We start from the raw sequence: 12646 nt of genomic DNA, 5'->3' as shown, positions 1-12646 counted from the left end.
TGCTCTTGCTCAAGTAGGGCTAAAGAAGCCAAAAAATTTAGTACGGAAATAATTTAAAAATCTGTTTCATATTTGAAGTGGTTGAATAACCTTTTTTTTCTTCCTGGCCTTCGACGTTCTTTTTATAAGGATTTTGAACGATTTTAACTGTTTGGCGGCTTGAGAGTAAAAAAAAGATATTGAGGTTGCGCTATTTTGGGCTTGTTCTCTTGTACAGAGTACAGTGGAACATGTTAAAGATTTACTCGGCATTATATTGTTCTGGATTCAAACAAGAAAACTATGTTAAGACTATAAGTGGAGAGTTGAAATTGTGTTAGTATGAAATGCTAAGCTTTGTACAGGATAAATATTTTGCGAGAGTTTGACCGAAGGTCCCTTGTAACCCCTTAATCTTTAAATGCAAAAAAATAACTCAGGCATGCTGGACTAAAAGTCTAAACTATTATTTCTAATTTAAAATTGAAAATGTTGCTCGAATTCGATAAATTATCAAATTCTGGAGTTATACCTCCATCGATCATGTTGTTATTGATTGATCATTTAGCGAAGTATGTGGTTCCAGGTTATTTGATCAGGAGAAAGCCAAGTAGCTTACTTTGTTTTTCCGATCTGGTACCTGATAATAGATCTAGACGAAAGCAATTAACCTCCTCTAATTGAGGAAGTATTAAATCGAAAAGATTCAATTGCCCTGCCTTGGGCAGATCCGCCAGCCTATCCGTCCTAAGACTCATTCTCATATACCTTCTTGGAAATAAAGGTATCGTAATAAAATTCGGCATACAACTTAAACTGACCACAAGCAATATTCCAGTCACAAAACTTCGTAATCACAATATAACCGTGTCCGTTTTTAGCTAGGACCTACGAACACCACCAGATAGCCTAGCTTATTGCAAGAGCTGAACACAACCGTAAATAAACTCATTCAGCAGATTTTCATCATAATAATTGTCAAGCAACGTAAAAATTAAACGTTGAGAAATCTGTGACAATTTGAAAAAACAACCTAATTCGAGTTAGGATAATGGCGATACATAGACCTTTATCTGAAAAGCTAGTCACAATTCACCATTGTAACTTCCTATATTTTGTAGCAGCCATTTGGCGCTAGGGCTATAAGTAAGTAACACAGGAAGATCTGTAACGGATTTCTGTTATGAAGCCAGAATATCACTTTTATCCTAACTCGAATTAGGTTGTTTTTTTTTCAAATTGCCACAGAAATAATGATTGTAGGATAAATAAAACATAAAAGTTAACCAAAAATATTCATTCAAAAATTATTAAGAAGCAACGTTTATGCAATAAAACTTATAACTGTTATGTCCATGAAAATAATGTACTTCGTGCTACTACTTCATTGCACAGCACTGTACATGGATATACATACCTGTGTGTGGACCTTATGCAAGTGAGGAGATGGCGTATATAAAATCGAATAAGCAGAAACGACCCCCAGCGGGTTAGGGGGTTAGAATATACCCGCGGTAGGTATGCCTGTCGTAAGAGGCGACTAAAATACCAAACTGATGCAAAGGGTTGTGTAGCGCAACCCTTTCAGGTTGCCAGCGCAATATATAGCTGCTCCAAACCCAATTGTCAACCTCACCTATCCGTGGCGAATCCTGTTAGGCGACCCCGAACTTCTCATGGATCTAGGGGGTGGGAGGGCGGTATGGCCCAGAAGGTCGCATGTGGTCATAACAAATCGTTGCCGAGATGGACGGGCTTGGTACCGGAACGTACCGGATCTGCATCCGGCGAAGGACCATCAACAGGGAGTGTCCTTATAACAACAACAACAATAAGCAGAAACGCTTAGCCGATACTACGAAAATTTAGTGAAATTGATTCTTATTAATGAATTGAAATTTGTATGAGCAACTAAAAGTAAATAAAAAATTGTGTACAACAATAACAGCTAAATGAACATTTAGACATTTTCTCTAACAATAAAGCTCCCGCTCCATATCTACAGCACCTTATTATACATATGTATGTATATGCGCATAAAAAAACAAATCAGCATTTCCTTTGTGTGCTCTCTAATAATTTTCAAAAATTTCTACTCTAGGGGCCCAATGTCATACTGCAAATATACAACAAACCAAGCGGAAGCTTTGTGCCTATTGAAATTACAACAACTTGGCAAGCCTTCTTATCTATACACACACATATATACGTAAAATAAATAAAAATGCATCTGTGTGCGATGCGCCGACAGAATGGCAAATAATAGCCAGCAGAGGAATAGTGAAAATATGCACAACGGGCTTCTCTAACAAATTAATGTGATAAATATATTATGTGCATGTGTGTGTGTGTCTAATGGTTACCCGCCCCGTGTCAAGCCATCGAATCGTTATGTAAAACGTTCACATAAGATAATTGAGTGTTTAAAAAGTTGGGCGTTAAGCCCATAAAAATCATCAAAACAATATTCGTGTAAAATTTCGATTGTTTTTGTTTTGTTATCTGTGAATCCGGGTGAAATATCCGACGTTACCAGCGATGGCAGCCTCAACGCCTGAAAATTTTAAAGTTCCATCGACAAGTAAAATATCAGTGGATAAATTGTTACGTGTTGGCTATTATGACTTGGAGAAGACGATTGGGAAAGGTAATTTTGCGGTGGTCAAATTAGCGTCTCATATCATCACAAAATCGAAGGTAAATATAAAATTAAAATATTGTTAATATATAAGTATAGCAACAAACAATTACACTATGCGACAAAATCAACTTTTTTCTGGGTATTGGGCCAAACCAAATTTTTTGAGGAGATTGAGGCATAAGTATAAAAAGTACTATCTCCGTTTTACGAAGTTAGCCTCCAAAAAATAGATATCGGCTTTCGAAGTTCGAAATTCTACATTTCGAAATTTTATTTTGTGGTCGTGGTCCGCTCTTTTCCCTTATTTGAAGGGTTGAATTCTCTTTTTGAGAAATTTAGTATAACAGCTGCTACACGAGGTGAAAAGTCAGATAGTCCCATGATAGTGGCTACTAATTTCATGCCAGCACTGGAATTGCTCGTACTGTAACTTTTCAAAAAAAGAATTCAGTAATTTAAATAAAAGAAAAAGCGGACCACGACCACATTTTTACTTCTTTAATTTTCTGAACGCCTTAACAGAAAAAATAAAATTTCGAAATGTAGAATTTCGAAATTCGAAAGCCGATATCTATTCTTTGGAGACTAACTTCGAAAAACGGAGATAGTATTTTGTCTACGGCTGTTGCACAGTGTTATATAGCATTTTTTTTTAAATTTCGTCAATTCAAATCTTCTTCTTTATTTTCCAAGTTTAAAGAGAAGAACTTCTGTGATTTTTGTAACTTCACAAACCGATCTAAAAAATGTTTTCGAAATAATACAAAAACTTGAGAAATATTTATAAAAACTTGGAACATTTAATTTGGAGTTCCCTGAATTTTTTTGAGTATGCAGTTATGTAGCCTAAAATCAGCAGGTCAAAGAAGGCTACATGGAAAAATGTCTATGCCGACATAGAATGCTAAATCGAAACGGCAATATTGAGAAAAGTCCTATTCAAAGGAGATACAGCCCAGTGACTGATCAAAAATGGCGACAGGGAATGGTCACACAGCAGTGAACAGCCCCTTTGGGGCACTACTAAACACATGATTCCCATCAGAAGATGATGCTGAAGAATTGTATGACAACGTCTATACTCCAAATAAAGAGCGAGAAATACCAAGATTGGTGACGAATACCAAAATTGAATGGGCGATAAAAACTTTTGCGAAGTTCAAGTGACTGGGTTCAGATGGCATATTCCCTGCTATGTTGCAGAATGACTTTGAGGGTTGAAACATGTCCCCCAATCTTGGAGAACGACTCGGGTAGTCTTCATCCGTCATCTGCACCCGAGAAACTAAAGAAGTATTAGGGAAACATCTTTTCTGCTCAAAACCCATGAGGGATTAATAAATGTCTATATAAAATATGAATTAAGCATCATTATCTTCAGCATAATTTGCTTACACCAAAGGAGAGTCAGATGGCACTGAGATAGGCCTAGAAAACATGGAATTTGTCGTAGGTGTTTTTCTGTACTTTTCCGGGGCAAGTCTCAACTCGTTTTAAGTACATTCGGCCTTAACAGTTTCGATCCGCTTCATTTTAAGCTGCTGAATTATCCTGTCGCAAGTGATCTATGCGATGCCACAAAATCTGTAAACAGACTAACGCCGCAGGGTGGGGTATTATCACCAATACTGCGGACGCTAGTCGGCTTAGTCATCACAAGCGATGTAAGATGTATACCAACAATCAGGTCTCTGATGGATCACACGCTTCGGGATGTACATGCCTATGCATCTGGAGTCGGGTTAACCGCCAACGCGGAGAAATCCGAATTTTGTATTATTAGGAAATATAAGGTCCCTAATTGGACTAAGTCTAAGCTTGGTAACAATACAAGAAAAGTAAAGTACAAAATATCTAGGAAATATACTAGATGGTAAGTTGAAATCGAATTTCCATGAGGAGGAGAAGGCGGAAAAAGTCTCCACGGCACTGAATACATGCAAGAGGATGCTAGGATGCACGTGGGGCATATCACCCAAACTCTCTCATTGGGTATTTACGTCAATTTTGAGACCCATACTTTACTATGGAGTTCTTCTTTGGTGGACAGCCACACAAAAAGTACGTGTACCAGAAAACTTGAGTGGGTATGCAGAGTATCACACATCTTCCACAGCGAATTAGAGTAGATAACTGTCATATACAGTATGTCAAAAGCCATGCACAAGGAAACTGCTGGCATCAGCCTGGGATATTATACTCTTATACGGTGCTGAAATTTGAGCAGATACAATGACACACAGAAAGCATCGAACAGCCCTCACTTCGGCCCTACGTAATCTACACTCATATATGTTCTCGCTGAAGAGAGAAAAGAAATAAAACACAGCGGAACAGAAGTGAGTAGAGATGCTGCTGCTATACAGACGCGAGAACAACCGATCAACTAATTCTCAAACTGAACCCATGGTTGAAGCGACGAATAGGTTGACTGACTATGATAGACGATGCGAACACTTCGCCCAACAACAAAGGAGGGTAGAACAGACACTTTACGACCTGTCCCTGGGCAGTGTCATCAATAACATGACTTGCCGAAGTGACAGCTGGGATACGGCCATCAGATATGTGAAGCGTGTACTGTTAAATCCTCGCGGCACCCACAATCTTCTAGCTCAACCAGTCCCCGTTTTCTCTCACAACCCAGAGTAGTGTAGAAAGAACGATTCCAGTGGAATGCCTCTACGCATATTTCGTTCAAGGTTTCAACCAGAGCCGCTCACCTTCTAAACCATCTAAGGCTTTTTTGATACCCCAGTCTTGACACTGTTAAATGCCACTTTGAAATCAAGAATGTAATCCCCTTTTTGCTTTACAACCAAATGCAGGTCCATTTCCTTTGAGCTGCGCTTACAATAGACAGTAACCTCCCATGAATATTGTTCCGAATGTACAGATCAATCGAGCGCTCCAACGTGACTAGTCTGAAGTCGTTAAGTAACAAGTAAGTGCTCTTGCCCGCCTTTGAAGTGGAGGTACAATCGACCATGCCCCAAGACTTCCATATGTAGCTCAATTTAGGCAGTTAGTATAATTGATGGCCAAAGATCCGCAGAAAATCCCCAAGGAACTCTTAAGTTGCGCAATAATATTGGGATTAATCAAACTAATGGCAATGTGCTGTAAAGCTAATAATCTGCCAGGAACGTGTACAGGTTCCCATACAACTGGGTCATTAAAACAATAATTGTCCAATAGAAACTTGAGGGAGTCAGGTGCTTGAAGCTGTTATGAGAACCTCAGCGTCTTGTCGCTGTTACATGCACTGTGCCATTCATTGACTGGATATGAGTTCTTAGACTAAACAGTTGTAGACTCAAAGGGTTTGCTTCCCTACTTCCGGGTATACTACCCGACTATCACAGGAAGGACTTTTCTTAGTCATCACACCTCTTACTTCTATATGGGACTACAGATCCCCAGTACTATGCCTGAAATATGTGTTCGTACACATTTATATTTGAAACAGAATTCACCTCGCGTGTGTGAGGTTGACCATTAAGTAGCAGAACCAATGAATGAGCTTTAGTGGTCCTGGAGATCCCCAGCGGGTTAGGGGGCTTAGAATATACGCGCGACAGGTTTGCTTTTCGTGAGAGGCGACTAAAATACACAAATGAGAGTTTGTGTAGAGCAACCCTTCCAAGCTGTTGCCAGCGTAATTTAAAGTTTCCCCAACCCAATTGCCAACCTCACCTAATCCTGTTTCTTTAGCAGCTGAGGCTCTAGCGACCCCAAGTTCCTCATGGAACTAGGTGGTTGGGCGGAATGACCTAGAATGTTCAATGCCGTCATATTAAATCGTTTTCGAGATGGTCGGGATTGTATCTAAATGGTTCTTGTTACCGGAACGTACCGGATCTATATCCGGCAAAGGACCATCAACATCGATAACACTCCCCAAAGCTTTTGGGGAGTGTCTTTATCGCTACAACAACAACAAAAACAACAGTAGCTCCGGGCTTTGAAGTATATAAGAATATAATTCATCCATAAAAAATACCGGTACGAAATATCGAGAGGGCCTAATATTTATAGCATCAACCCATATAAATATGCCCCAATCTGTAACCCTCCATATTCTGCAAGATGCATATCAAGTTACTATTCATCCAATTAACTTATCGCCTTCAGCTATGAGACACGTGCGCTCTTATATCTACACATAAATATATACATACATACACCGAAAGAAATGACGCCAGAATTGTTGTTCGTGAATTAACAAACGTTGATAAATAAATTGTTAAGTTAAGTGATAAAAATAATTGTTAAGTCATTTGTTGATTGACTGTTAAATCGGTACATTCAGAATCAAAATGTTCAGCTATTTGCGATGTATAAGAATTTACAGAAATGTCGATTGAATTGACACGTCATTCGGTTAACTTGACAAGCTATTTTCTTTCAGTGTACATGTACGCATAAATTAATACCCAGGCTTTTACGAAATTTGTTAAATGTACACCCATAAATTTTGGCTTACAGTGTAGTGATAACGAAATTGATAACTCAGTGTTGATATGGCTTTGCTAAAATTAGATAAGGAATCGATACCAAAAAACCACTTACTACATAGTATAAAAGTAGTCTACAGTGATTGAAATAATGAAATTAAAAGCTAAAAAATCATACTGAAGGGGTAAAGCTATCTTGGTAAGAAGTATAATATACTTAAGTTCCCTTTACACGGCCTATCGCTAAATGGCTTGAGTTTTGTTTTTTGACTTTGTTCTGCCCAAAAATAAGTTTGCCTACATTTATTTATTTATTTGTTATTATTTCTACTCCCGAACCCATTCCAACTCCCCTTTCAACTCCCATAGCCACTCCCACTCCTACTTCCACTTTCACTTACATTCCTTCTCTCACTAATGCTTCCATTCCCATTCCCACTTCCACGCCCACTTCAACTCCAACTCCCATACCCACTCCCACTGCCATACCCACTCCCAATCCCATACCCACTACCACTCATACTTCCAATCCCATTCTTATTCTCATTCACACTCCCATTCCATTTCAGTTCTTCTGCTCTTATGAACCACTACGAAACTATATCAAACTAACGGAAGTACAATATTTGAAATCATATTAATCTTTACACATTGTGACGAATATTAGCATCACTATGCTGTTAGTAAATAATCACGCAACAACAAAGACATGAAGCAATCACTCTTATATAAATGTCCACGTTAAAGCTAGCAATACTTATGTAGAAGGCTACGAAGAGATATCTCACACGCACACACATGTAGTTATCAACCGAAGTAGTTACTCACACATACACACACATATGGCTATAAACTACAAATATACACGTATATAGCTCGTAACCAAGCATGAGCTACAATAGTTCTAGAAGGTGAAACGTCTAGAGCTTTGGAGAAATATGCAGACGAGGCAACAGAGAGTATAAAAGCAGCGCAAGCTGAGTAATACTAATCAGTTTGATTTAAACGCGCTATCAGTTGCGAAGTGAAGTATAATTGTACTCTCCCAAAGTAGTCTAATAAAGACCATTTTGCAATACAGAATATTGGAGTGATTTATTCAACAGTTTAGCGATTAGATTAGATAGCGAGTTATCTTAATGAAATTTGGTATGTAAGTTCCTGGGCACTAATTTCATTCGCTATTTAAAATGAACGAAATTTGACTATAACCACGCCCACTTTTTTGAAATCGAAAATTTCGAAAAACCGAAAAAGTGCGATAATTCATTACCAAAGACGGATAAAGCGATGAAACTTAGTAGGTGGGTTGACCTTATGACGCAGAATAAAAAATTAGTAAAATGTTGGAGAATGGGTGAGGCAGCGCCCACTTTTAAAATAAGGTAATTTCTGGAGGGTGGGGCCGTGTGTAGAAGTCCACGAAAGTGGGGAAAGCTTCTGGCCGCCATTCACCTGGGAATGGCCAGAGCGATTCTTTTGCATGCGGTTCAAGCAGCTCACTACTGCCGGTCGCTTGCGGCCAAGTATCCTCTGGGTAGCCGCTAAACACCCGTTTAGCGGTGAGCTAATGTGAGAAGGCGACAACCTGGCTAGGCCACTCTGACATAATCGGTTTAAGGGCTAGCCGGGGGAGATTTCATCGGCAGCGTCTGTACACCTCTAGGTGCGGCTGCAAGCGGGTGTCTGTCTTGGAGCAAGCGGATCGCTATATAAACGTGCCAAGTAATATTTTCACCCCCGCTGAGCGGGTTGTGCGCTGGGCTTGGGACCCGCCACGTAAAACCATACTCCAATGAAATATAACAACAAGCCTCGGATAAATACACTCTCTATTGATGACGACCATGGCAAACGTTTGAAGGACAATGAATTGAGGGCATGCACCTGGAACGTCCGCTCCCTGAATGGGATTGGTGCAGATGCCCGGCTGGTTGATGTCCTCGTCAAAGCAAAATCTGACATCACCGCCATCCAAGAAATGCGTTGGACGAAGCAAGGAAGAAAGAAGATCAAAAATTGTGACATATATTGGAGTGGCCATGCGAATAAGCGCAGTTTCGGCGTCGGATTCGTGGTGGGAGAGAGACTTTGTCGCCAAGTGCTGGCGTTCACGCCTGTGGACGAGCGTCTCGCCGCTATTCGAATAAAAGCAAAATTTTTTAATATATCATTCATCTGCGCCCATGCGCCGACAGAGGAGAAAGACGATGAGGTGAAAGACACTTTTTATGAACAATTAGAACGCACATGTGTAAGACGAATAATTGCAACCCTATCATATTTGCATATTACAGACCAACAGCAACCCTAATAGTCTTTCTCTCACGACGAGTTAGTTACCAACAAAAGTCGAAACGATTAACATCATCCATTCGTGTGTGGCCAAATGAAATATAATCAAATATTCTAACTTTCAATGTAACTTTAATTAAACTCTTTTAATACATACTATTATTCATTAAATATTATAACGTTAAAACATGTGTGTTTAAATCCTGACAAAATATAAAGTGAGAAGGTCGAGCAGTGAAAAACCCCTTCTTTCACATGCGAGCGCTGCCCCCGTCATTATATAAAAGTCGTGCTTGGCGACTTTAACGCCAGGGTGGGCAAAGAAGGTGTTTTTGGCCCTACAGTCGGAAAGTTCAGCCTACACAATGAAACTTCTCCTAACGGACTGAGGCTGATTGACTTTGCCGGTGCTCGAAACATGGTCATATCAAGCACGGGTTCATGCATAAAAAGATACATCAAGCTACATGGCTGTCTCCTGATCGAAATACTCGCAATCAGATCGATCACGTTGTGATAGACGGACGGCATGCCTCCAGTGTTTTAGATGTGCGAACGATCCGAGGACCTAACATCGATTCGGACCATTATCTCGTTGCAGCCAAAATACGCACCCGCCTCAACGAGGCTAAAAACAAGGAACAAAAAACACAAGGAAAGCTAGACGTCGAAAAGCTTCAATCACAACAGACTGCCAATGATTTTGCAACTCGACTCTCACACCTGCTCTCTGAGGGCACAACTCATCCTGAAGGAATACAGGAGCAGTGGGAGCATATCTCCAAAGCACTTCATACTGCCGCCGAGGAAAAAATTGGTTACCGGCGGCCACGAAAAAACAACTGGTATGATGAAGAATGCCGCGTTGCAACCGAAAGAAAAGACGCTGCCTACAGGGCTACGTTAAAAGCGAGCGCGACAAGAGGAGTGTGTGAACGCTATCGTGAGTTGAAAAGGGAAGCGAGACGCCTTTTCAGGAAGAAAAAAGCAGAAGCAGAAAGGCGTGAGTGAGAGGAGCTTGAGCTGCTAGCCACCAGGAATAACGCCCGAAAATTCTACCAAAAAATACGGCGACAGACGGAAGGTTTTAAGACCGGGGCAAACTCCTGTAGGAATGAAAACGGCGACCTTGTAACTGATGTCCAGAGAGTGCTTAGATTATGGAGGGAACACTTCTCTGCTCTCTTAAATGGAGGCAGCAATTCACCGCGCAGAGATGAAGAACCCGATCCCGCAATCGATGATGATGGAATATATGTCCCCCCGCCCGATTATGACGAAGTTAGAATAGCAATAACCAGATTGAAAAACAACAAGGCCGTGGGCGCTGATGGATTGCCTGCGGAGCTATTCAAGTTCGGCGGCGAGGAGTTGGTAAGGCGCATGCAGCAGCTTCTTAGCAAAATATGGGCGGACGAAAGCATGCCCGACGGTTGGAATCTAAGTGTTCTTTGCCCAGTCCACAAGAAGGGGGATACTGCAAAATGCACCAACTATCGTGGAATCAGCCTTCTTAATATCGCATATAAGGTCCTTTCAAGTGTATTGTGCGAAAGATTGAAGCCCACCGTGAACCGGCTGATTGGACCTTATCAGTGCGGCTTCAGACCTGGTAAATCTACCATCGACCAGATTTTCACAATGCGCCAAATCTTGGAAAAAACCCGTGAAAAGAGAATCGACACACATCACCTCTTCGTCGACTTTAAAGCCGCCTTCGACAGCACGAAAAGGAGCTGCCTATATGCCGCTATGTCTGAATTTGGTTTCCCCGCAAAACTTATACGGCTGTGCAAAATGACGTTGAGCAACACCATCAGCTCAGTCAGAATTGGGAAGGACCTCTCCGAGCCGTTCGAAACTAAACGAGGTTTCAGACAAGGTGACCCCCTATCGTGCGATTTCTTTACTTTGATGCTGGAGAAAATTATACTAGCTGCAGAACTTAACCGCACTGGAACAATATACTATAAAAGCGTGCAATTACTGGCATATGCTGATGACATTGATATCATCGGCCTAAACACCCGCGCTGTTAGTTCTGCTTACTCCAAGCTGGAAAAAGAAGCGGTAAAGATGGGTTTGATGGTGAATGAGGACAAAACGAAATACCTGCTGTCATCGAGCAAAGAGTCAGCGCATATCCGCCTTGGCAACCACGCTACTGTTGGCAGCCATAATTTCGAAATAGTAAAAGACTTCGTTTATTTGGGAACCAGCATCAACACTAGCAACAACATCAGCACTGAAATCCAGCGAAGAATCAATCTTGCCAATAAATGCTACTTTGGACTAGGTAGGCAATTGAAAAGTAAAGTCCTCTCTCGGCGAACGAAAATCATACTCTACAAGTCACTTATCGTACCCGTCCTGCTATATGGGGCAGAAGCATGGACCATGACAACAGCAGATGAAGCGGCTTTGGGAGTGTTCGAGAGAAAAGTTCTTCGAAAGATTTATGGACCTCTACGCGTTTGCGATGGCGAGTACCGAAGAAGATTTAATGATGAGCTGTACGAGCTATACGCAGACATCAACATAGTCCAGCGAATTAAAACGCAGCGGCTGCGCTGGCTAGGCCATGTTATGCGAATGAAAGATGATGCTCCGGCCAAGAAAGTGTTTCTATCGGAACCCGCCTATGGAAGCAGAGGTAGAGGGCGGCCCCCACTCCGTTGGAAGGACCAGGTGGAAATGATTTAAACTCCCTTGGTGTGACCAATTGGCGCCGGTTGGCGGAGCGAAGGAGCGACTGGCGCGCCTTGTTGGACGGCCATAACCGTTTAGACGGTTAAGCGCCAATTAAGTAAGTAAGTAAGTAATTTCAAAGTTTTGCAAGCTGTAATTTGGCAGTCGTTGAATATATCATGATGAAATTTGACAGGAACGTTACTCCTATTACTATATGTGTTCTAAATAAAAATTAGCAAAATCGGATGGCGAACACGCCCACTTTTAAAAAACAAAAATTTTAAAGTCAAATTTTTATAAAAAATTTAATATCTCCAGTAATGATATGGTGCAACAAAATACAAAAATAAAAGAAAACTTGAAAAATCGTATCTTTACTAAACTTAGTTCACGTACTTATCTGCACTCACCTTATCTTGGTATTAAAAACGGGCGAAATCCGACTATGACCATAATTCTATACCAAATACAAAAAAAGGGATGAAACATAGTGATTGGATTGGTTTTTTGGCGCAAAATATAACTTTAGAAAAAACTTTGTAAAATGGGTGTGACACCTACCATATTAAGTAGAAGAAAATGA

At 40.7% G+C, this 12646-nt stretch overlaps 1 protein-coding gene across 3 annotated transcripts in view; it reads left to right on the top strand.

Annotated features, from left to right (window-relative positions):
- Sik3 (Salt-inducible kinase 3) overlaps window positions 1-12646 on the top strand; it is a 215810-nt gene that overhangs the window by 55622 nt on the left and 147542 nt on the right. For all 3 annotated transcript variants that reach the window (XM_067775575.1, XM_067775574.1, XM_067775572.1), the window contains exon 2: window positions 2081-2676. In XM_067775575.1, the coding sequence (XP_067631676.1) occupies window positions 2518-2676 (159 nt within the window). In that variant the 5' untranslated portion in view covers window positions 2081-2517. The remainder of the gene's footprint in view (window positions 1-2080; window positions 2677-12646) is intronic.

Source organism: Eurosta solidaginis, chromosome 3 (assembly GCF_040869045.1).
Source record: "Eurosta solidaginis isolate ZX-2024a chromosome 3, ASM4086904v1, whole genome shotgun sequence".
NCBI lineage: Eukaryota > Metazoa > Arthropoda > Insecta > Diptera > Tephritidae > Eurosta > Eurosta solidaginis.
The sequence above is the reverse complement of the archived record's forward strand: the minus strand, read 5'-3'. Positions and strand labels throughout refer to the sequence as shown.